The sequence below is a fragment of the Cyrtonyx montezumae genome, unplaced genomic scaffold (assembly GCF_038088225.1).
Source record: "Cyrtonyx montezumae isolate F1298 unplaced genomic scaffold, pur_monq_1.0 scaffold_85, whole genome shotgun sequence".
Taxonomy (NCBI): Eukaryota; Metazoa; Chordata; class Aves; order Galliformes; family Odontophoridae; genus Cyrtonyx; species Cyrtonyx montezumae.
In genome coordinates this window covers 231,448-255,266 of record NW_027072095.1, presented here as the reverse complement: position 1 = coordinate 255,266, position 23,819 = coordinate 231,448, and the positions used below count along the sequence as shown (strand labels likewise).

Here is a 23,819-nt window from a genome sequence, read left to right as displayed (position 1 = left end):
TGGGACACAGTTGTGACCCTTGAACCACTCATGAGGTGGGACACAAACACGTGGAGACCCCCATACTGCACCCACCCAGGGACCCTCAGCTGCACTGGGGTCACTGCAGGCCCCCAGCTGGCCCCAGCCCACGGCATCATTGGTGGCTGTGGCTGGCAGCATGCATGCACAGGCCCATAAAGCACTGCGCTCGTGTGCATGGGAACCCTGTGCGTGGGACTGCGTGTGTGACAGTATGCCCGTGGGGAGGGCGTCCATGGGACCGTTTGCCTGGGAAAGCTGTGGGTAGCACTGTGTCCACGGCTCTGGGGACAGTTCAGTAACAACCCGCGCTCAGGGCCTGTACTGCAGGCACGGCGGCTGCCCTCGTGTCAGTGTCCCGGGGAAAGAAGAGACGCGGAGAAACGCCCGCAACAGCCGCGAGCACTCCACGCGTGGACCGAGCCTGTCGCTTTAAGAGATCTCCCGCGCCGCCCCCCTCCTGGCTGCGGGCTCAGCGAATGGGAAGGCACGGGGGGCGTGGCCAGCCGCCGGCGGGAAGCGGCGCGGGCGGGGCCCCGGGATTGTGGCGCGCCGGGGGAAAGCGGCGGCCGCGATCGCTCCGTGCCCGGCCCGGGACCCCGGGACACCACACCCCCGGGCCGCGCCCCCCGCCTGGGGCCGCCCCCCCACCCCATGGAGAACTTCCAGAAGGTGGAGAAGATCGGGGAGGGCACTTACGGCGTCGTGTACAAGGCCCGGAACAAGGTCACGGGCGAGGTGGTGGCGCTGAAGAAGATCCGGCTGGACACGTGAGCGGGCGGGGGGCTCTGGGGGGCATTGGGGGGGGACACCGGGAAGGGCTCAAACTCGTTCCTCCCCCAGGGAGACCGAGGGCGTCCCCAGCACGGCCATCCGTGAGATCTCGCTGCTGAAGGAACTCAACCACCCCAACATCGTCAAGTGAGGAGGGGGCACCGGAGAGGGGGGCAGGAAGCGGGGGACAGAGCGTCTAGGGGGACACTCTGCTGGCAGTCTGCTGTGTTGGGAGGTTTGGCTTCAGCGGGGTCCTGGGACCGCAGAAGGTGTGGGAGTTGTGGGGGGGAGGGGGCGGGTTGAGAGCTGCAGAGGATCCGGGGGCTGTGGGGTTATTTGAGGGCTGTGGGGATGTCCAGGATCTGTGTAGGGTCCAGAGGCTCTGGGGGAGTCTGAGGGCTGTAGAGGGGCCTGGGGGCTGCAGAGGTTCTGGAGATTGCAGGGGGACCTGGTGGCTGCAGGGGGTCTGGATACTCGGGGGAGTCGGGCGTGGGTCATGTTAGCACCCAGGCCACCCTCTTCCAGGCTGCTGGACGTGATCCACACGGAGAACAAGCTCTACCTGGTCTTTGAGTTCCTGCACCAGGACCTAAAGAAGTTCATGGACGCGTCATCCCTGGGTGGCATCGCGCTGCCCCTCATCAAGGTGGGTCAGGGTGGGGGTGGCGGAGGGGGCACGGGGCAGCACTGACTCCCCCCCTCCCCCCATCCCCCTATCCCTGCAGAGCTACCTGTTCCAGCTGCTGCAGGGCCTGGCCTTCTGCCACGCACACCGTGTGCTGCACCGTGATCTCAAGCCCCAGAACCTGCTCATCAACGCTGACGGTGCCATCAAGCTGGCTGACTTTGGGCTGGCCCGCGCCTTCGGGGTGCCCGTGCGTACCTACACCCATGAGGTGGGCATGGGGATGGGTGGGCTGAGGGCTGCGGGGGTGGCCCTGTGCCCAACATCTGCCCCCCACCCCACAGGTGGTGACGCTGTGGTACCGTGCACCTGAGATCCTGCTGGGATGCAAGTACTACTCAACTGCCGTGGACATCTGGAGCCTGGGGTGCATCTTTGCCGAGATGGTGAGCACGGGGAAGGGGATGGAGGGAGCTGTGGGATGGCTTGGATAACTGGGGCCACCATGGGGATGCCCTGAGGACACCAAGGGGACGCTTTGGTTACACTCTGGGGACATTAAGGATGTGCCCTGGGGGATACCAAGGAGATGCTGTGCTGACACCTTGGGGACACTAAGGACTTGCCCTGCTGACACCTTTGGGATACATTGGGGATATCCTGGGGAAACTAAGGGCATGCCCTGGGGACACCGAGAGGACACTGTGGTCATGTTCTGAAGTCACCAAGGACGTGCCTTGGGAAACACCAAGGGGCACTGTGGTCACACTCTGAGGACACGCAGAATGTGCCCTGGTTTGCTCCTGTTCTGCTGTCTCATCCTTGACGTCACTGTGCACGGGGCTGGCCACAGGCATGGAGGCACAAAAGGGCTCTGTGGGTGCTGGGGAGGCGGGGGTGGGGGGAGCATCATGTGAGCCCCCAGCTTGGACCTGGCATCACGGGGTGGTCATGTGGGGTCGGGCTTGTTTGATTCCGGTGCCGCCACGTGCAGGTGACGCGACGCGCACTCTTCCCCGGGGACTCAGAGATCGACCAACTCTTCCGCATCTTCCGCACACTGGGGACACCGGACGAGGCCGCCTGGCCCGGTGTCACCGCGCTGCCTGACTACAAGCCCAGCTTCCCCAAGTGGGCCCGACAGGACCTGGGCAAGGTGGTGCCACCGCTGGATGAAGAGGGCCGCAAGCTGCTGGCGGTGAGCACAGGGCTGGGGAGGACAGCGGGGGGGATGCGGTGGGAGCCCCCCCACCCCTCACCGTCCTCTCCTCCCCCTCTCCTTCAGCAAATGCTGCACTACGATCCCAACAAGCGCATCTCGGCCAAGGCAGCGCTGGGCCACCCCTTCTTCCGTGATGTCACCAGGGCTGTCCCCCACCTGCGCCTGTGAGCACTGAGGTGGGGGTGGACACGTCAGCTGCGGACAGCACGAACGTCGAGTGGAGCACCAGGTCCCCCTGACCTCAGAACTGCTCGGGACAGGGGCCCCAACTTGCCTGGGCTCTCAGCACTTACAGCTGGGGGTGAGGTGGGGGGGCAGAGCCTTCTCCCTCCCTCTGTCTCCCTCTCCTCCGTCCCTGGGGTGGCAGTGGGGGTCCACCTCTTTCCCTCCCCTCCGCGGGCTTTTCCTCGCTGACTTTTGTAACTTTTTTGTCATTTTGTAGTTGACATTTAAAGCTCTTTGTGCAGCTCCTGTGCAGCAGCGCCTGTGGGATGTGGGGGGAGAATGGGTACCTGACATGAACCCCCTTCATAGCCGGGGGGAGGGGGGGCAATCTGTCCTATGTTACCGCAGCCCCCCAGCACCATCCTGTGCATCTGTAGGGCCACTGTGCCCATACCCAGCCCAAGGTCCCCATGGAGCCCCATACATGCCTTGAAAGACTTATGACTCCTATATGGAGCCCATATGTACTCCATCTATTTACAGCACCCATATATGTCATGTGGTCCCTGTAGAGCCCATACGTGTCCCATAGTCCCTATATGTTCCATACATAACCCTGCATTCTAGTGGCTGCCATCCGTGCCCCCACAGTCTATAGGATTCATACGTGCTCCATATAGTCTGTATGAGACCTCGTTCCCTGTAGGCTCCGCCCCCTGGCGCTGTGGAGCTCTGCTATTGGCCAGGCCAAGTCCCGCCCCCGCCGAGGGCCGCGGCGTTAACGTGGGGAAGAGCCGCTGGGGGTCAGAGGTCGCGGCTCCCGGCGGCCCCCGCGCCATCGTCCCGCCCCCCGCGGTGCTACGGGCTGTCAGTCATGGGCAACGCGGCCCGTGAATGGCCGCGAGGCACCGCCCTACGCCGCGTCACTCATCACGCCGCCAGCCGCGGGTTGGCCGGGCTATGGCGTCTCTGCCTTGTGATTGGTCACTGCTGCTTCAGGGGTCCGCCCCCTTCGGTCACCTTATTTGTTGCTGGTGACGCCCCCTGAGAGTTGACGCTTTCCATTGGCCAAACGCTCTGTCGCTCACCTCGGGCTCCGCCTCCTCGCGACATTTGTGCCGACCATTGGCTCCCCACTCCCGCACTCCCATTGGTGACACCGCACTGCCCATCCGTCCAATCGCCGCCTTCCATAGGCTACCGAGCATGGGCGGGGAGGATGACGCACACTCCGCCACTCCCATTGGCCTTGCCGACAGGAAGAGGCGTGCCCTCCGCCCCGCCGCTCGCTGCCCATTGGCGGAGCCTCGGCTTAGTCCCGCCCGCGAGAGGAGGGCTGGGCCGAGGCGCTGTTTGTGCGCTCGGGCCGCAGCGGGAGGCCGGGCCGCAGGTACCGGGGCCGGGGCGGCTGCAGCCGGGGCCGAGCGGGCGGCCGGGCCTTGAGCCGCGCCCTGGGTGTGCGGGCCTTTAACCCGGGCTGAACTCATCTAGTGGGGCCGGAGCAACGGGGTCTGGCTCGGGCCTGGGTTTGGGCCCGGCCTGGGGCGGGGACCGGTTCCCCTGTGTCGCGGTGCGCCGAGTGCCCGGGGAGAGCCGTGAGAGCCGTGGGGTGCCGGAGTCCCGCGGGTAGAGCTCGGTGCCGGGCGGGTACTGGGCTCGGTTCTGTTCCCTCGGTGCCCGCAGGGGTCTCGTTGCTGTGCCGAATTCCGTCGGTTTTCCCCCACACCGGGCTCCTGTGCGGCTCCGCCTGCTGCGAGGCGTCGCCGGGGAACCGGGTGCACCAGCGCGGGGGGCTCAGGCGCGGGGGAGAGCGAAGTCCCGGTGTTGGCGCCCGTGGGAGCCGCCCCGTGACCCCGCTGCCCCCGGGGACCCAAAGCAGGCAGCACACGGCGGTCCGGTGAGGGCCGAGCGAGTGTGACCGTCCCGACTTTGCCAAAGGGAAATGTTACTGCAGCCGCCAGAGCTGCCTGAGCTACTGCGAGATGGAGGACACACTGGAACCGGGCACTGAGGGCTCTGTAAAGGATTCCTCGTTGTTACGGAGCTTGCTGGTCCTGCAGCCACCTCGGCGGTGGTGTGAGAGTGGTTGGGACATAGGAGAAGTCCTCCTGGTAACAGGAAAGTGGTTGGCCCTGGTGGCTGTTGCAGTGCTGTGCTGCTGCTGGTGGCGGTGCTCACGGGGGCTCTGTGCCCTCACAGAGGGGAGTGGGGGGCAGTGAGGTGAAATGTCCCCGCACAGTGCAGAGCGGTCACTGCTGCAGCTGTGTGCTCCGTGCAGTGCCCTGTGGTCAGTGTCTCCAGGTGGTTTCTGGTCTTCTCTGTGCATACAGAGCTCACTGCTTCGCACCTTGAGTCACGCTTAGTGAGCAACTGCTGGCTGGTGACGTGAAGCCGCAGTGGGAGCAGCCACGTGCGTGTGTAGCTCATCACCTTCTGCTGCAGGTGAGGGTTTCAGTGTGCAGTAACAGGAACAGACAGTGATCCTGGGACTGGATCTGGTGCCTGTTGAGTGTGTGTGCTGTGTCCAGCAAAAACAGGAGGCAGCGGTGAAGTGGAAACCCCCCAGGATTGGGCTCAAGGGAACTGTGAGGGCCCTGGGTGGGCTCAAGGTGTGGAGTCAGTGCTGTGCACAAGTGCTTCAGTCGCAGCTGTGTGTGGGGGCATAGATGCCGACAGCCTTCCCCTGCTGGCTGTGCTCCAGTACCCATCTGCATCCTGCAGCCGGCTCAGCCCACGTGTGGGAGATGAGCCTTAAAAAATGAATGAGGTTAGCTTGAAAAGCACAAACCTTGCTTTGCCTGCTGTCCCAGCGTGGGAGCTGTAGGACTTGGGCTCTGTGGTGACCCAGCAGTGTGTGCTGTGTCCAGTGGAGCTGCTGGTGCAGGTGGGATATGCTGAGGGCTCTGTTGGGCTGTGCTGGCTGCTGTGATTGTATGCTGAGGGAAAACAGAAAGCAGAAAAAAAAATCAGGCTATGGAACTTGGAGAGGCTGAGCTGTGGGGTTGGTTCCCAGCTCCTCCTCTGGGCGGGGAGAGAGGTGAAGCAGCTGAGGAATCTGTGCTGTGGCGCAAACAGGAGCAGCCTGGAACGTGAGGCCAAGCCAGGTCCTGGCAGGGCTGCTGCCCTCCCCTTGGCATCACTTCTGCATCAGCCCTTCCCACCTGTCTCTTGGGAATCATTCTGGAGCTCTGGAAGCAGAGCAGTCCAGTCCTTGCTGCTTCCTCAGCGGTGCCTGTGTCCACCAGTCATGGCTCAAACCCTGTACCGAGCTGCGTGTGTTGGCTTGAATGGATTTACTGATCACGGCACACCCATGTGCTGCACTGACTGCTTTCCTCCCCTTCCAGGACTGCCTGGTGGAGCCAACGCCAGCGCTCCCAGCGTCGGTGCCTTCCCTGCTCTCTGCTCAGCAGGGCGCGAGCCCAGCAGCAGCCCGGCCATGACCAGCAGAGGAGCAGCCAGGCCGAATGGGCAGTCCCAAGCCAGCAAAATCTGTCAGTTCAAGCTAGTGCTGCTGGGCGAGTCAGCGGTGGGGAAATCCAGCCTGGTGCTGCGCTTCGTCAAGGGGCAGTTCCACGAGTACCAGGAGAGCACCATCGGGGGTGAGTCGGCGAGGGGCACGATGTGTGGGGTGCTGCAGTACCTGGGAGAAGTGCTCCTGCAGCTGTCCATCTCCGTTTTTGCATTGTGCCAGCTTCACTCTCCTGCAAATACGATCCCTGCGGGGCTGGGTGGTCGTGGGCAGAGTGCTCCGGGGCAGCAGTCTGATGCTAACACCCTCCTCCCTCCTGGCAGCGGCCTTCCTCACACAGTCCGTCTGCCTGGACGACACAACGGTGAAGTTTGAGATCTGGGACACGGCGGGCCAGGAACGGTACCACAGTCTGGCCCCCATGTACTACCGGGGTGCACAGGCTGCCATTGTGGTCTACGATATCACCAACCAGGTGAGGTCCCCGGGGCGCGGTGGGGGTCCCTGTGGGGTGCCCACCTTGCTGTAAGCTCAGGTCTCCCCCTTTCTGCTCTTAGGAAACGTTTGCACGGGCAAAAACATGGGTGAAAGAGCTGCAGAGACAAGCCAGCCCCAGCATCGTCATTGCGCTCGCAGGCAACAAGGCCGACCTGGCCAGCAAACGCATGGTGGAGTATGAAGTAAGCATAAGCCCCCCCTCCCCATCCTGCAGCCCCTCCCCACAGCTGCCAGACCCTCACCTGTGTGCTGTCTTCCAGGAGGCACAGGCTTACGCAGATGACAACAGCTTATTGTTCATGGAGACGTCAGCCAAGACAGCGATGAATGTGAACGACCTCTTCCTGGCCATCGGTGAGGCTGCGGGTGGGGGGGGAAGGGGTGATCCTGCAAGGTGGGGGGCTCAGAGCAGCTCTTTTTCCTCCCTGGGGCAGCACCGGGAGCAGTGCTGTTCCCCAGGTGGCCGTGGGTCAGCTCGGTCTGCCCGTGGTTACGCATCCCAGTGGCACTGCAGCCCATAACAGCCACGCTGCTGCTTCTCTCCCCTCTGCAGCCAAGAAGCTGCCAAAGAGCGAGCCCCAGAGCACGAGCGGCGCGGCGGGGAGGAGCAGAGGGGTGGACCTTCACGAGCAAACCCAGCAGAACAAGAGCCAGTGTTGTAGCAACTGAAGGGCGGCCTTCGGCAGCGGCCCGCGAGCGAGGAAGAGCTAAGATATAACCTCCACCCCCCCCCCGTCCACCACACCACACCTCACCTCCATAACGGCACACCGAGAAACCCACCCGAACCAGAACCCTCCCGAGAGCTCTAACTGCACTTTTTAATGCTTCAAAACCACCACCAGACACCCGTTACCACCAATCCTGATGGCAGTGGAACTAGATCCGCCGGGGACTTAACTTCCAAAACAAAACAAAAAAAAACAACAAAAAAAACAAACCGACAAACTCTTCTTCACTTTGTATGATATAGGTGCAAATAGCGACCTAATCGCAGCTCCTCCCTCCACCTTTCTCCCTCTCCCACCTCCCTCTTTGCTCTGGTTGGTCTGTGGGCTCAGCCCTGCTCACGTTTCCCCTCCTGGTGGTGCTGGGAGTGGGACGGGAGAGCTGAGGAGGTGGCAGCACATCCTCGGGTTTGATTTGTGTGATGTACGAGATGGCACCGGAGACCTCTGGAACCAAATGTGGGGTCTGATATGGATTTGTTGTTTAAATTTTTTTTTCTCCTTTTTTTTTTTTTTTCTTTTTTCTCTTTTTCTATGGTTGTCTGGGAGGGAAAAAGCTGCAGTGTCCTTAACCTTCTTCCTTGGTGGCCTTTTTTGCTGAAGGATCGAAAGTGCCTGGAAGTCTTTTGTGAGGGGAAGGGGTGGGATGCAGAGCAGCAGCTGCCGCTGTCCCTCTGTCCCCTCTCCCCCCTGGGCACAGCCCTCCCACTGCTCCCCCGTTCCTCTTCCAGCCACTTCTGTTTGGCACTCGAGGTGGGGAAGCGCTCTGCTCCGCTGCACTTTGATTTTCCTTTGGCTCCTGTTTGCTCTGGAGGTTGGGAGCAGCAGAGGGAGGCGAAGGCAGAGGGAGGCAGTTCCTTTCTGCGCTTCCCGGATGGAGCTCGGATCCCTTGGGCTGCTGCCAGGGGCTGTGCCCAGGGCAGCGCTGCGGCCCGGAGGCCGTTGCCCTCTCCCTGCACTCAGCAGCCTGGGCTCCCCGGGAAGGAGCCCCCAACCCACACTGCAGCCAGGTCCTGCATGCAGCCCCCGAGTGGGGGTGGGGGGGTCCCGCATGACGCCCCACAGTGAGGGCTGAGCGGGTTAGGGCTGATGCATGGACCCTGACTCTGCTTTGCCCCCCTGCACGGCCCGAGGACGCCCCCTCCCTCCCCCCGGGAGTGAGCGGGGACACTGCAGCTTTCCCGACCCTCTCTGTTTCCTTCCGTCTCTGCTCCGCTGTTTGTTTTCTTTTTCCGTTTGTTTGTTGGTTTTATTTTTTTTTATTTTTATTTTTTGCTTTGAGGAAGCTCCTCCATCGCATTGAAATAACGATCATGATAACAGAACTCAGCTGCTGATTTACCGATGTATTTAATGTAAGTAAAAAAAAAAAAAAAAAAAAAAAAAGAAAACAACAAAACGAACGGAGAAAAGTAAAAAAAAAAAAAAACAAAAAGGAGGAACGGCGCCGTGTACTGCGGGGGGGGGGTGGGGGGGCAGCTGGAGCCGAGCCCGTATCCGGCTGCACTCCGATAACGCTTATCGCTGCGGCGGGCGGCGGCGCGCCTCGCCCGTGGGGGCGATAAGGGAGGTGTCACGCGTGGGGGAGCTCCGCCCGCGGCCCCTTTAACGCGCGCCCCCAATGCCCGGGGGGGGCGTGGCCCCACCCCTATGGTCCCGCCCCTTCGCCCCTCCGTTAAAGCTTTCGGCCCCGCGCAGCGCCGCGTCTGCCACGCAGGTGCGTAGCGGGGGGGGATCCGCTACCGGCAGCGGAACGGGGGGGGAGGGGGGCGGTGTCGTGAACTCCCGCGCTCTGCTCTGCGCGCTCCCTCCCGCAGGTCCCGCCGTGATGCTGCTGCTCCGTGCTGTCCCCCGGCGCAGGTAGGACCTTCCCCCCCCCCCCCCCCCCATTCACTTTTGCCCCCGGTGCACCCCGAAGGGCGCTCCCCCCCCCTCGCAACTCCCCCCCTTCACCTCGGGCACCGTTCAGCGCAGTTCTCCCCGCAGGGTCCGCCTGCCCCCCCCGCCACTCCCCCCGCGCTGCGGCTGCTCCCGGACGGACGCTTCCCCCATCGCTCCCGGTGGTCCGGGCCCGGGGGGGGGGCGCGGGCGGGTGGTTCCGGTGCTGGCGGCTCTGCTCGGCCTCGGCGCGGCGCTGAGCTACGGAGAACGGCGGCGGAGGGTGAGCGCGCACCGGGGTGGGAGGGGAGTGGTGGGGAGGGTACCGGGGGGGGAGGTAGGTCCGAGCTGTCCCCGCCGACGGGGCCGAGCCCCCCTCCCTTCCCTCTCCAGGCCGTTCACGCAGCCGCCGCTGCCGCTCCCTCGTACCCCCGGTACACTCGGGAGGAGGTGGGGCAACACCGTAACCCGGAGGAGCGCGTCTGGGTGACCCACGGCACCGACGTGTTCGACGTCACCGACTTCGTAGAGCTGCACCCGGGGGGGCCCGACAAAATCCTGCTGGCGGCGGGGGGGGCCCTGGAGCCCTTCTGGGCTCTCTATGCGGTGCATGGGGAACCACACGTCCTGGAGCTGCTGCAGCAGTACAAGGTGGGCGAGCTCAGCCCTGACGAAGCACCACCGGCCCCCAGCGCCCAGGACCCCTTTGCCGGAGACCCCCCCCGGCACCCTGGGCTACGCATCAATAGCCAGAAGCCCTTCAACGCGGAGCCACCAGCTGAGCTGTTGGCCGAGCGCTTCCTGACGCCCAACGAGCTCTTCTTCACCCGTAACCACCTCCCGGTGCCGGCGGTGGAACCGGGCTCCTACCGGCTGCAGGTGGAGGGTCCCGGGGGCCGCACGCTGTCGCTGTCTCTGGATGAGCTGCGGAGCTGTTTCCCCAAACACGAGGTGACGGTCACCCTGCAGTGTGCCGGGAACCGCCGCGCCGAGATGAGCCACGTGCGGCCGGTCAAGGGGCTGCCGTGGGACATCGGTGCCATCAGCACCGCGCGTTGGGGCGGTGTTCGGCTGCGGGATGTCCTGCTGCATGCCGGCTTCCCCGAGGAACGCCAGGGCGAGTGGCACGTCTGCTTCGAGGGGCTGGACACCGATGTCGGGGGGGCTCCGTACGGTGCATCCATCCCCTACAGCCGTGCGCTCAGCCCTACTGCTGATGTGCTGCTGGCCTATGAGATGAACGGCACCGAGCTGCCCCGTGACCATGGCTTCCCACTGCGCGTGGTAGTGCCTGGGGTGGTGGGTGCACGCAGCGTCAAGTGGCTGCGGCGCGTGGCTGTGAGCCCGGCCGAGAGCCCCAGCCACTGGCAGCAGAACGACTACAAGGGCTTCTCCCCCTGCGTGGATTGGGACACGGTGGATTACCGCACGGCACCCGCCATTCAGGAGCTGCCGGTGCAGTCGGCCGTCACGCAGCCTCGGCCTGGAGCCACGGTGCCACCGGGGGAGCTGACGTTGAAGGGTTACGCGTGGAGCGGCGGTGGGCGCGAGGTGGTGCGCGTGGACGTCTCGCTGGACGGCGGGCAGACGTGGCGCGTGGCACAGCTGGCAGGAGAGCGGGCCCCCCCGGGGCGGGCATGGGCATGGACGCTGTGGGAGCTGACGGTGCCGGTGGCGGCGGGGAAGGAGCTGGAGATCGTCTGCAAAGCGGTGGACAGCAGCTACAACGTGCAGCCTGACAGCGTGGCGCCCATCTGGAACCTGCGTGGGGTGCTGAGCACTGCCTGGCACCGTGTCCGTGTCTCTGTGTGTGACTGATGGTCTGTCGGCCCCGTGGCCGTCCCTGGACGCGGCCGCACTGCCTCTGGTGCAAAGGTCGCCGCCTTATGGCCACCGAAAGTGAAAAGTGTGAAAGCGGCTCCATAAAGATTGCGCAGCTTTTATGGACTCGCTGCTTCCTGGGGCACGACCGGGGCACCGCCGACCACGGTGGTGCCGGGAAACCCCACGGCTCTGGGGTTGGAAGGGGTGGGGGGGGGCTGGGGGATGACCTCGTGGGACCCCGTAACCCCGCATTCCCCCCTCCACCCCGTGACCCTCGGTGACCCCACGTCACCCTCCGTCCCTATGGGACTCTCCGTGTCCCCATGTGACCCTGTGACCCCGCGGGACCCTCTGCATTTTCCTGGACCCCTCAGTGTCCCCATGTCACCCTCCGTTCCCGTAGGACCCCCTCGAGCCCCCCACTGTGACCCCGTTAGACCCTCCCTGTCCCCTCAGCCCCTCTGTGTCCCCCTTATCCTCGTGTCACCCTCAACCCCCTGTCCCCCACCCCGCTGCCATTGTGTCCCCGTCACACCCCCCCCCCCCCCATGCTTCCCCCTCCTGGGGTTCCCCCCCATCCCCTCCCAGCGCTTCGCTCGGCGCTCCCTCCCTCTCTCGGCGCTCCGCTGCCCGCACTGCCTCGGGCCCCATCGATTCGCTCGGCGCTCGTCCCGCCCCCCCTCCCCCCGCGCCGCCCGCGGTGGCCGCGCGCCCCCCCCTTCCCCCCCCCCCCCCCCCCTCCCGCCGGCGTTGGGCGCGCGGCTGCGCGCGGGGCCCGGAAGTGGCTCGGGGCGGGCGGGGGGGGCCGGGCCGGGCCCTCCTCAGGTGAAGGCGCCGCCGATGGAACCGGAGCCGCCGCCGGGCCGCTGAGCCCCCCCCGCCGCTCCCCGGGCCGGGCCGGGGGGGCCGCCCCGCGCCGCGACGGTGAGAGGAGGTTGTGTGTGGGGGGGTACCGGCGGACGGTGCGGGAGCGCTGCTCGGGGCTCGGCGTTGCGGGGCGGTCCCCCCTCCCCCCAAACGGACTCCCCCACCTCTCCCCCGCCCCCCACAACCCCGGGTCGGGCAGCGCGGGGCACGGAGCTCCTCCGCCGGAATGGGGGGGGGACGTCGGGGGCGGCTCCCGGTGACATTTCCGCGAACAATGGCAGCGGCGGTGACAGCGGAGCTCTGCCCGCGGCTCCGGGGGGGAGCACCGGGGGCTCCGGGTTCAGTGCCTCCTCCCGGATCCCCTCAGCACCAGGGGGGGACCTCTCTGTGCCGCTTTCGGGGTCCACGTTCCTCTCCCCGTCCCCCCTCCCCGGTCCGGGTTTCCCGGTGCCCGCTATGTCCGCACCGGTGATTCTGCCCCGTGCACCGCACCCCTCCACAAAGCCCCTTGCCCCCTCCCCCTCTCGGTGCCCCCCACCTTCATTATTGCTCGTTGCCCCATCGTTTTCCTTCTCCCTTTGCTCACAGTGAGAGGGGTCGCATCCGTCTGCTGCTCTGATGATGCTGAAAGGGGGAGGGAGGAAGGGAGGGGATCTTGGGGTGGGGGGGCACTGCTCTGAGCAGCCACTGCACACCCTGGGGGGGGGAGACCGCGGTGGGCCCCGGGAGCAGTTGGATTGATGGCTTTCTGCGTCCTGTGCAGCTCTGTGCTGGGACTGGGGGGAGGGGGGTCAGCGAGGAGATTGGGGGGGATTTCAATCGTAACCCCCAGGAGATGGGGTCAGGGATGGGACAGGAGCACCACGGAGGGTCGAAGATGTCCCGCATCCTTCAGGGCACTTGCATCAGAAATGTGACTGCGTGGAGCTGGGACTGCGGCCGTCAGAAGTGCTCCTCTGTGCTGGGAGGTCTGCTCCTGTCCTCCACCCCCCCCCCAGGAGCGCATATTCCCCCCCACCTCAGGAGTGCATCACCCTGAGCGGTGCTGGAGGACCTTCCCCCGTTTTCTGTGGGGGTTCTGGGGGAGCACTGTGCTTCCATCCCGTGTTGGTCGGCTTCGCTGTTGGTGGCGGTGGTGAAGGTTTTGATGCTGCACGAAGAGCCGTGGGAGATGGCCCTCCCTGCTTCGAGTTCAGACTTCATCGCCGAACCTCAGGAGAGCATTCAGATTGGAGCTGTGATGTCCTCCATCCACGGGTCTGCGGGCAAAGTTATGTCAATGGACGGACTCTGCATCCCGGCGGCGTCAGGAGGAAGAACAAGGACTTGGGGTGCAGTGCGTGGTCCCGAGCTTCTGCCCACCCCCCTTCAAGTTTTGGGCTCGAATCCCATGAGGTTTTTCCTCTCCCCATCCCACGGAGCACTGCAGGCCGCCCCATTTCTGCGACAGCTTCGTCTGATTTAACGATGTGTTTTGAAATACGGAACAACGAGAGCTGTGGGATGATGGATAAAATACAGCATAGTGCTTTCCCAGCTCCTGGCTGCGGGGCTGCGCAGCACTGCAGGACCGTGGGCACCGGAGTTGGGCTCTGGAGCTGTTCCAGTGACACAACCCTTCTTTTCTGTGGCTCCGTGTGCTCCTATTCGTGGCAAAGGTGGAAAAAAACCACTCATGTTGGAAAACAGAGCAAATGGAAACAACGCTTTGGGAAGAGAAACTGCAGGGACCGCCGCGGTGCTTCGTACTGCTCTCACCCCGTGGGAAGGCAGTGGGTCCATCCTGGGGGGCTGGGGGGGCTGTGAGCTGCGGGGACGGCTGTGTAGGGCTGGGCTGGGGGGCATGCACTGACCCTGCTGTCCTCAGGAGCCCCGGTGTGCTCAGCACAGAGGACGTCTGCACGGCTCTGTGCTCAGATGGGGGTTTGTTTTAAACTGGGCTGCTGGTGGGGGGGGGGGGGGGCTTTGTTTCCCTGAGCACGGCCCCTGGGGGGGCAGCCCTTCTTTTGGCTGCTCCAGTTTCAGCGCAGCGTCACTGAGGTCCCTGCGCCGATGGCACGAAGCGCGTCCCCGCGGTGTGCGTGGAGGGGCTGGGAGCTCAGAGGGCCTGGGGTGGGGGTCTCGGCCCCATTGCTCACAGCTCAGAGCAGCTCAGTGCTGTGTGCCCACTGCTGCTGTGCTCCGGAGAGAGGACTTTCTGTGCACAGCTGATGCTTGCTGCACGCAGGCGATCTTGGAGTGCGTGTGTAACGCAGCAGAGCAAAGTTCCGGGCTCCTATCTTCCCTCATCTGTGTCCCTTTTGTGGGACAGCGAGTTGTCTGTGCCACACCCGGGCACGTTTCTGAGTTTGTGCTCTGAATGAGTGCTCTGCTTCCCAAGGCGACCACCTATGGTTCCAGTGGGTGCCCCAAACCCGACTCTTCCCATCAGCAGAATGAAACCAGACGTCCCCGCTCTATGCTTCCTACACCAAAGCTCCAGTGCCCCCTGTCTGTCTGTCTCAGGGGTGGGTGATTGCTCTGTGCTCCCCCCAGGGCCGGGTTTGTGTTCCACTGGGGCTGATGGCATTGTGTTGCTGCGCTGTGGGAGATCAGGGCAAGCAAGGCTCTGCTCCAGAAGTGTTATTTTGGAGTATGAAGGTGGCTGAGGAGCTCCTGCGGGCAAACTCTGACTCTGCTCTGCTTTCTCTTTCAGCACTGCACCTTAAGGATGGATATAGAAGACTGTAATGGACAATCCTACATATCTGGTACATCCCATCTTGATTTCTGCCCGCTATTTTGGGTCGCCAGCATTGTAAGGTGCTCAGGATGGTCCCCTGTGTGTGCATATTAAGCACTGAACGACAGCATCCAGCACGTTTCATTAAGGAGCTGGGGAGTGTTAATGCCTGCAGCGTGGCAAACAGCTAATTAACGAGCTGTGCTGAGCCAAGCCCTGGAAGTTTGGGCTGGAGTTTGAGCACTTGGGGCTGTTGGAGGTCTGGAGGGGGCCAGGATGTAGCCCAGGGATGTGGTGCTGTGGAGGGGGTCGTTGCCTTGGGGCTCTGGATGCTTTGCTGACCTCACAGTGTGTTTCCTGCTGCTGGTTGTGGGGGCTCAGGTGCCCTGAAGCCGGGCTGCTTCTCCACTTCGTTTCTCCTTCAGAGCTTCCCCACTCTCCTGGCACCAGCTCCCTGCAGCCGGGGAGGAAGACCTTGAGTCTGGCAGCAGGAAAAAGCCATTGGGGCACAGCTGTGTCCATCTCAGGGCAGCAGAGATGGGGATGATGCCAGGCTGAGCCCACCCAACCCCAGTGCCGGCACTGCCCGCAGCCGGGAGCAGGAACAGTGCCAGGAGCTCCCCAGGGAACCACGCCGTCTGCCAGCGCCGTGGGCACCTCCGTTTGTTTTTAGAGCAAGAGAAATGTGACCCAGTATTTCCTGGAGCCTGACAAGCTGTCGGCAAGGGGCACGGAGGGGAGGCTGGGGGACACAATGCTGTGGGTCCCGAGGGGGGGGGGGCTGAGTGTTGAGCTCCTGTGCTTTTCCTGTCCTGAAGTGCTTCTCCCTCACCAGTGTGGGGTGGGGGCTGTGGTGCCACATCCCACCCGTGGGAACGGGGGGCGGGGGGGGGGCTGCATCTGGGGGACAGATACCTGCTGAGAGACATCCGTCTGTGTGCCCCATGTGATCCCCTTCTGCAGCACCGCTGCACACAAGGGGGTCTGCTGGGCTCAGCGGTGGGGGGGGAGCTTCAAGCCTCACTCACGTCCCTCTCCCCTCTCTGTGTTCTCGAAGGCAGCGGGGATTCCTCTCTGGAGAAAGAGTTCAGCTCAGCTATCGTGGGAGCTGTGGTGAGCACACCCAACAGCCAGCACTCCTCTCCGAGCCGCTCCCTCAGTGGTGAGTACACAGTGACCCCCCCATGCTGCCCCCCAACCCCCCCCAGGTCATCATGGAACCACTTCTCAGGTGACACTGAGAGCCTCCACCAGTGCCGTGGGTCTGGGCTGTCCCACTTTGTGTCCACGATGCTGACCGTGGGCACAGTGTGAGCTGAGCTCCAGGAGGCCAATGGTGGCTGAGCACCTCAGCCCACTCGGGGCTGCCAGTGGGTGTCCGTGCTCTGCTGCGTGGGACTGTGCTTCAGGACCATCTGTTGGATGGATTCTGCTGAGAGATGTGGAGCAGCACAGCTCCAATGCTCCCTCTCTCCCCAATGGAGCGTGGAGTAATTCATCGCTTCACCATAGTGGAGTTGTTTGGGTGGTTTGGTTGTTGTTTTTTTTTGCTATTCGTTTTCTATTCGCTGCCTAAAAACGCTTCGAAGCTCTGTGAAGAAATGCAGCCTTAAGTGCAGAGCTGTTCTGAGGGGTAACACTGCTTTTTCGCTCCGTCGGAAGCGAAAGGAGCTGAGCACGTGGACCAGCTGAAAGGGCAGCACTGAGCCCTTCCCCGTTAGCAGCAGGACGCCGGTGATGGCATTGCTCTGATCTGACTTGACTTCACAGCTGGTTCATCCAGCAAGCATCGTGCCCCAGAGGAGCAAGAATATTATATAACCTGTTCAGCCAGCGGAGACTGCTCTGCAGCGCGACCGGACTGCGCGTTGGTTCTGAAAGGAGAATTACAGAACAATAGTTGGCCTTCCTCCTGAGCCCAGGAAAGAAAAAAAAAAAAAGAAAAACAAGTCCCTGGGGGAACTGTGGAGGCGGGGGGGGGGGGAGAAAGAAAGAAAATCAAAGCACAGCGAACGTCGATGCATCCAGGCAGCTCCTGCCGCCGAGCTTTGCACTTGGTGTTTGTGCTCCAGTGTCCCCTGGGTGCTCCCAGTGGCACTGGGCAGCGTGGAAGGGAAGTTCTGGTTCTGCCAGGAGTGCTGTGGCTGCGGAGCCCCCCCTGCCCCACCCCCCCCCCCCCCCCCCGTGGCTGCAGCCTGCGGTGCCTTTGGCTGGTGGCTCAGCAGACAGCCTGAAAGTGCCTGTGGTTGCCAAAGCCAGGCTGGATGCATAGTTCCCGTTGCTGAGAGCCTCTCTGGGAAGGCAGCATTGTCTGCAGGACAGGAGGGGAAGTGGGGCAGTGAGAGCCAGGATTCATGGGCTCCTCACACTGCCTCGGGTGAATCACTTCCATGCTGCTGCTCCTCGCTGATCTCTCTTGCTCACGGGGCTGTTCTTAGCTCTGAGCTTTGTCCTGTCCCTGCCAACTCCTGGCTGCTGCTGGGGTCACATGGGGCTCCTTGGGATGGGCACCGCACATCGTTGATTGTGTTTCCTTCCAGTAAGTGACCCAAAGCTCCCCCACCAGGAAGGGTCGGCTGCTGCTGGAGCTGCTTCAGAACCCCTCCAGTTGAGAAGATCCGATCTGTGGACAGTTCAGTGCCCAGGACATTACTGAGAGCTTCATGAGCAAATCCCATCCCTGGGCCCGCAGCTGAGAGCTTTCTGTCCTCAGCAAAGACCCAAATGAGCCCCAGGGAGTGCATCATTGTCAGGTCTGGAAGCTTCTGGGATTCCTGCAGGGCTGTGCTCCCATGCCTGCCTCCACCAGGCAGTTTGGATGCCGTAATCTTCCCCACCAGCAGCAGAAGTCTCCTTTGTGTATATAAAGTTCAGCTCCCTCCAGCCCCCTCAGCTCCCCGGAGGGCTTGGAAAGAGCCTGCTCCTTTAAATGGAAGAAATCAGACTGATATTTCAAGTGTTCCTGTAAATATTTTCTTGGAGGCTGTGGGCTCGATGTGCTGCCACGGGGGTGACCCGGACCGGGTTTTGGGGCAGCCAAGGGGAGCAGAGCAGAGCAGAGCAGGCAGTCCTGCTGCCTCCAGCACATCCTGGGGGATTCCCTCCCACTCTGCTTGGTGGGAGGATGCTTCCCAACTCAGTCAGTTGAGGACTTGCTCTGCATGGCACTGCTCTGCCTCTGGTGAGGGTCCAGAGGTGTGACTGCAGCTGAGGGAGGAAGCAGCACTGCGGAGGTGGAGGAGGGAGGGAGGGAGGAAGGCTCCTCTCCCCCCACCTGTGCCAGCACAGCCCTCGCTGTCCAGCTGCCATCTTCCAGAGCCTGTCTGATTTGTGGTATTCCACATCTTGCTGGAGCAGCCAGGAATGTAGGTCGCTGCCGGCACAGCCACCCCACTCCTGGTGCTGCAGGAGGAAGAAAAGGTGGTGGTGGTGGGGGGGTGTCTGTGGCTGCGCAGCCCCCAGCCCCATGCCCTCTGGTTGCAGCCAGCGATGCCTGTAGTTTTCCTGGGCTCACCTGGGTTGCCCTTGACCTCTCACAGGGTGGGCAGTGCCCCAGGGACAATCTCCAGGACATGAGATCTTTCCACAGCAGCCACTTGGGTTGCTGCATTGTCACTCTTGTGGCCATGTGCCTCTGCAGAGTGTTGGCTCCAGGCAGCAGGAGCTGCTCACACAGCGCTGTCCTGCTCAGCTTCTCTTTTCTCTGTTTGTAGTTGGTGGATCCCAGGTCTGCCAGCAGTGATGAGAACCTGCAAGCAGAGCTGGGGTTTGCTGCCTGAGGGACTCACACTGGACTCTTTGTGCCAGAAAATGTGGAGCTTTTACTGATCCATAGTCAAAATTCTGTGTTTTCTGTGTCATCTCAATTGCTTTAAGTTTTTCTTTCTTTCACCTTCTGCCTTTGGATGTGGGGATCAGAATGGTTTCTTCCCCCACTCTGTCACCAAAGCCCTGATCTTTGGGGTGCACAGACAAGTGTCCATCCCATAACCCCGTTACGGTGCTGGGCATCTGTTCCAGAGTACCCAACGGCACAAGAAGATGCACATTGTCACCATCAAAGCACAGAGCACGTCAGCGCAGCTCCTCTAGGAGCGAGCCCTGCCCGAGCCGTGCTCCTGTAACGCTGCTTTCCCTGCCCACCTCCAGCCAGCTCCATCAAGGTGGAGATGTACAGCGATGAGGAGGGCAGCCGGCTGCTGGCACAGGACGACCGCATGCTGGAGAAGGACGACAGTGTCATCGTGGAGGACTCTCTCTCGGAGCCGCTGGGCTACTGCGACGGGCCGGGCCAGGAGCCACACTCCCCCGGTGGCATCCGGTTGCCCAACGGCAAGCTGAAGTGTGACGTGTGTGGCATGGTGTGCATCGGCCCCAACGTGCTGATGGTGCACAAGCGCAGCCACACGGGTGAGTGGGACCCCGGGGGGGTGAGGGCTGGAGGGTGGAGGGCTGGAGCAGACTGTTTCACGTGCTGCTCTGTTTCACAGGAGAAAGACCGTTCCACTGCAACCAGTGCGGGGCTTCCTTCACCCAGAAGGGAAACCTCCTGCGTCACATCAAGCTGCACTCCGGAGAGAAACCCTTCAAATGTCCCTTCTGCAATTACGCCTGCCGCAGGAGGGACGCGCTCACCGGACACCTGAGGACGCACTCCGGTGGGTGCCCGGCCGGGGTAGGGGGGCAGGGGTGCAGTGAGAGGTGGGAGCTCAGCCCAGCACCCCCAGCACTGTGCATCACTCCCCAGAACCACGGCACAGCACCCACCTGCGTGGGGACGTGGGGTGGGTGCTGGGGGGGACTCATTGTGTCTGAGACATGAAACCGGGGTTGGGGAGGGTGTTGGGGGTGGTACACTGTCACCTGCCCTGAGGTTCTGGGTTTGCTGCATCTCTTTCTCGTAAAGATAAATGTTTAATGGGTTTTATTGAGTCGAGATAGGTCCCACCCTCGGGTGTGCCCTGCCCCAGTGGAAACGAGCACGGAGGGGTTCTGTTTGCTTTGTTTTTGATATTGTCTTTGCTGAGTGGGACATTTGAGAGGTGGTTTCGATTCTGGTTCTGTTGTGTCACAGCTGGTGGGGCTGTGGGTGACCCTGCGTGGCAGTTCTGCCAGGGTGGTTTGGGTTCAGGTGCCTAGAAGAGCCCATTTCCCCCAGGGAGGGGGTGAACTTAACAGCCTCTGACAGTTATGGGGAGAACAGGCAAAGAAATCTGTTCCCTGGAATCTTTCCTTATCTCTGAGGATTAAAAAAAGGCCAGAAGCTGGAGGCAGAATCCCTCCTGACATCAACTGCGGAGAGCAAAGAGCACACGTGTGCTCCTGCTCTGCTCAGGTGTGGAGAGCAGCACTGTCCCCATCCTGCTGAAGGGGTGAGACCCCCATCCATGTGGCCAGATCCCCATCCATGGGGTCAGATTCCCTTCCCTGGGGTCAGAACTGTGTCAAAGCCCCCAGTCCCTGGGGTCAGGACCTCAATCCCTGGGGTCAGAGCCCCTCATCCCTGGGATCAGACTCCCCATCTTTGGGGTCAGAACCCCAATTCCTGGTGTCAGAAGCCCCCATCAATGGGATCAGAACCCAGCTGGGGCCAGCCCAGCCTCCCCCCGCCGCTGGCATATGAAGGTGTCTGCAAGTCCTCGCCAAGAGACACAGAAGTGGGACACGTCCTCGCAGCATATCAAACAGCAATTGGTCTGTATGGGGGCTAATTACTGAGAAAACCTTTCATTTAATGTGGATTTCAGAGGCAAGAGCTGGGTGCTCGCCCTGCCCGGCCGACGGCAGCGGTGCTTCCCTCCCACCCCCTAACAAAGCCACGTGCGTCTCGTGGGACGCAGCAGCTTTCATCTCACAGAAGATGTGCTGTCCAAAAAGGAGAGGCGTTCAGATCCAGATCAAACAATCTGTGTCGGCGCTGAGATAGATCAGAAGCTGTTCCCCCCCCCCCCTTCCCCTCCCGGGATGGATGAGCTGAGCGCTGGGGACCCCTCTGCCTTGCAGACCTGAGGCTGGAGGAAACTTTGGGGTGGGCTTTATGTGCCCTTCAGGTGCTGCGTGGTGCATGTCTGCTCCTTGGGGTCCTGAGCAGACATTGCAGCCACTGCTGGGGAGGGGGGACAGCCCCCACGTGCAGCATTGGGATGTTTTGTTCAGGAGTGGCAGCACAGAGCTATGTAGGGAACTCTGAGTGCTGAGGAAGGGATGGAGGTCGATGAGATGTGATGGATTTGCAGTCGAGGCTCTAGCAGCTGAATGGTGAGACTGGAGGAACGAGCTCCTGGTGCGCCTTCTTGTGGTGGTATTCAAGGGCTGGTGGCATCCCCACCCACTTTGAGCTGTGACAAACCCATATGCAGCTGCTCACCACTGCCCCAAGAGCTGCTTCCTGAAAGCAGTTACAGGTTCAACTGTAAGCTGCAGGAAGGGTCAAAACAGCACTTCAGCTCTGATGGGAACAGTGAACATCGGTCTGTGCCCATTCGGAGGCGCAGATAACAGCACAGTGCATGTGGGGCTCATGGATGCTCCCTGTCTGGGGCTGCCAGCAAGGTGCCCCCCAACCTGGGATTGCTGTGATGTGCAGTGCTGGGGTGGTCCCAGCTGCCCTCCAGGGCCGTTGGGGGTTACCTGGGATGGCAGCTTCCAGGATCTGCATCACCGGTGTCTGGGAGCAGCTGAGAGCTGACGCAGAGGCAGCACAGATCAGGCAGATGGGTATTTATTTTCATGGCCTCCGTCTGTCAGAGTGTGGCACCTTCAGCCCTTCTGCTGCCCTCTGGCTGGGAGCAGTGGGGAGGCAGCTCAGCACCCGCTCCCTCAGCTGGGGTGGTGGGGATCTGGGGGCTGTTGGTTGGGGCTCTGTCCCAGCACTGTGAAGCATCACCTGGAGCATGTAGCAGCCGCTCAGCACTGACCCCAACAGCCTGTATGCAGGTGCCAGAGCAGAGCTGGCCTGGATCTCGGTGGCATTGGCTCGGAGGTCATGGTTTGGTGTCCACCTGTGTGTCCTCACAGCCTGATTTTCCTCTGCATGTTTTGCAGTCTCCTCCCCCACCGTTGGCAAGCCCTACAAGTGCAACTACTGCGGCCGCAGCTACAAGCAGCAGAGCACGCTGGAGGAGCACAAGGAGCGCTGCCACAGCTACCTGCAGAGTCTGAACACTGAGCCGCAGGTGCTGGCTGGCCAGCAAGGTGAGTGCTGGGGGTGTGTGGTGGTGGGGGGACCAGGGCTGGGCCGCTGGGGGGTCCCAGTTGGAGCTCTGCCGCTGTCTGTGCTCGGTGGCCATGGGGTGGAAGGTGCTACGGAGCCTGGCACAGTGGGTGCTGCATCACCACATCCCATCCCGCTGCTCCATGCCACCCACTGCTTGACTGGCATCCCCTTGCCAGTCCTATTCCTCATCTCATCTCAGGTGATGAGATGAGGGACCTGGAGATCGTGCCGGACTCCCTGCTGCACCCCTCCGCCGACCGACCGACGTTCATCGACCGCCTGGCCAACAGCCTGACCAAGCGGAAGCGCTCCACGCCTCAGAAATTCGTGGGTAAGGGGCTGCTCCCTCCTCCCCCAGGGCAGATGGGAGAGGGGGTGGGGAGCGGAGGGGCAAAGCACCAATGGCTGGTGCTCTGGATGCTCACAATGCCTTCCATGCTGGGGGCTGGGGAGGGATGGGATGGGATGGGATGGGATGGGATGGGATGGGATGGGGTGGGGTGGGATGGGATGGGATGGGAGGAGAGGATGGGGTGGGGTGGGGTGGGATGGGATGGGATGGGATGGGAGGAGAGGATGGGATGGGGTGGGGTGGGAGGAGGGGACGGGATGGGGTGGGACGGGATGGGATGGGATGGGATGGGATGGGATGTGGTGATGCAGCACCCACTCACGAGTGGCCTCGTGCCTATCCTGATGGTATCCATCTCCTGCCCACAGGAGAGAAGCAGATGAGGTTCGCACTCTCCGACCTCCCCTTCGAGGTGAACGCCGGCTTCGAGAAGGACGTGGAGATGGTGTCGGCCCACCACCCCCTGGACCCCTCCTACGGCAGCTCCCTGGCACTAATGGGGGGCGAGCACCTGCGCCCGCTCCGCCTGCCCCCCACAAACTGCATCTCGGAGGTGACCCCCGTCATCAGCTCCGTCTACACCCAGCTGCAGCCGCTGCCGGGCCGCCTGGAGCCGCCAGGGGGCCGCGACTCCACCGAGGGCCACGAGGACGGGGCGGACGGAGCGCAGGCGCTGTACCGCGGGCGGGAGCCGGGCGCGTCGCCCACCAACGGCTGCCACGATTCCACGGACACAGAGAGCATCCACGAGGAGCGGACGGCGCAGCCACCGCCGGGAAACGGCCCCGGCAGCCGCCAGAGCCCCGCGTACGCCAAAGAGGACCCGAAAGCGGCCGAGGGAGCGACGCGTTCCGCGCCGGGCGCCGGGAGGGACGCGCTGCGCGTGGTGACCGAGGACGGAGAGCCGGTGCGCGCCTTCCGCTGCGAGCACTGCCGCATCCTCTTCCTGGACCACGTCATGTTCACCATCCACATGGGCTGCCACGGCTTCAGAGACCCTTTCGAGTGCAACATCTGCGGCCACCACAGCCAGGACCGGTACGAGTTCTCCTCGCACATCGTGCGGGGCGAGCACAAGGTCGGCTGAGCCCTTCCCACCCCAACCCCCCCTCCTCCCTCCCCACACGCACACTTTGCCCACCCCCCCCCGCCCCTCCCATCCCCAGACCCCACAGAACTCTTCTTCAGTCGTTTGGGTTTTTTTTTGTTTATTTTTTGTTTTCATTTGGGTTTTTTTTTTCTCCTTTTTTAACTCCTTTGCACTGACTTTGGCTACAAAAAAAAAAAAAGAAAAAAAAAAAGAAATCCCTCCCCCCTCTCTCACTCCCCCCCTCCCCACCAACACACACCCCGCAGAGGGGAGCTCTTAACAATTTGCCTTTTTATAAATGGAGTTATTTAAATATTAACGGACTTTTTTGTGCTTCTCCCCCCCCACACACTCCGTTATTTATT

General features: G+C 62.4%; 4 protein-coding genes across 9 annotated transcripts; all 4 read left to right on the top strand.

Moving 5' to 3' along the window:
- The first annotated feature begins 542 nt into the window (after positions 1 to 542).
- CDK2 (cyclin dependent kinase 2) lies at positions 543 to 2,818 on the top strand. The gene is made up of 7 exons (XM_065753911.1): positions 543 to 791; positions 865 to 942; positions 1,321 to 1,441; positions 1,521 to 1,691; positions 1,765 to 1,866; positions 2,415 to 2,618; positions 2,706 to 2,818. The coding sequence occupies exons 1-7, from the start codon at positions 676 to 678 to the stop codon at positions 2,808 to 2,810; spliced, it is 897 nt and encodes a 298-aa protein (XP_065609983.1). The 5' UTR covers positions 543 to 675; the 3' UTR covers positions 2,811 to 2,818.
- Positions 2,819 to 6,244: 3,426 nt separating this feature from the next.
- Positions 6,245 to 7,717, top strand: RAB5B (RAB5B, member RAS oncogene family). The gene is made up of 5 exons (XM_065753926.1): positions 6,245 to 6,409; positions 6,603 to 6,754; positions 6,837 to 6,959; positions 7,038 to 7,131; positions 7,331 to 7,717. Exons 1-5 carry the CDS (start codon positions 6,247 to 6,249, stop codon positions 7,444 to 7,446), a joined length of 648 nt encoding a protein of 215 aa, XP_065609998.1. The 5' UTR covers positions 6,245 to 6,246; the 3' UTR covers positions 7,447 to 7,717.
- Positions 7,718 to 8,732: 1,015 nt separating this feature from the next.
- Positions 8,733 to 11,326, top strand: SUOX (sulfite oxidase). 2 transcript variants are annotated; one of them, XM_065753892.1, is made up of 4 exons: positions 8,733 to 8,860; positions 9,323 to 9,365; positions 9,492 to 9,666; positions 9,777 to 11,326. In XM_065753892.1, the coding sequence occupies exons 2-4, from the start codon at positions 9,334 to 9,336 to the stop codon at positions 11,199 to 11,201; spliced, it is 1,632 nt and encodes a 543-aa protein (XP_065609964.1). In that variant the 5' UTR covers positions 8,733 to 8,860; positions 9,323 to 9,333; the 3' UTR covers positions 11,202 to 11,326. The 2 variants fall into 2 exon arrangements, with proteins under 2 accessions (XP_065609964.1, XP_065609966.1); XM_065753894.1 differs by lacking the exon at positions 8,733 to 8,860 and adding an exon at positions 9,169 to 9,222.
- Positions 11,327 to 12,096: 770 nt separating this feature from the next.
- On the top strand, positions 12,097 to 23,480 carry IKZF4 (IKAROS family zinc finger 4). Of its 5 annotated transcripts, none has more exons than XM_065753890.1 (8): positions 12,097 to 12,141; positions 14,770 to 14,824; positions 15,854 to 15,958; positions 18,946 to 19,206; positions 19,287 to 19,454; positions 21,841 to 21,990; positions 22,212 to 22,343; positions 22,733 to 23,480. In XM_065753890.1, exons 2-8 carry the CDS (start codon positions 14,785 to 14,787, stop codon positions 23,449 to 23,451), a joined length of 1,575 nt encoding a protein of 524 aa, XP_065609962.1. In that variant the 5' UTR covers positions 12,097 to 12,141; positions 14,770 to 14,784; the 3' UTR covers positions 23,452 to 23,480. The 5 variants fall into 5 exon arrangements, with proteins under 5 accessions (XP_065609962.1, XP_065609961.1, XP_065609959.1 ...); XM_065753889.1 differs by having other exon boundaries at positions 12,101 to 12,131; XM_065753887.1 differs by lacking the exon at positions 12,097 to 12,141 and adding an exon at positions 13,713 to 13,846.
- The last annotated feature ends 339 nt before the right edge of the window (positions 23,481 to 23,819 follow it).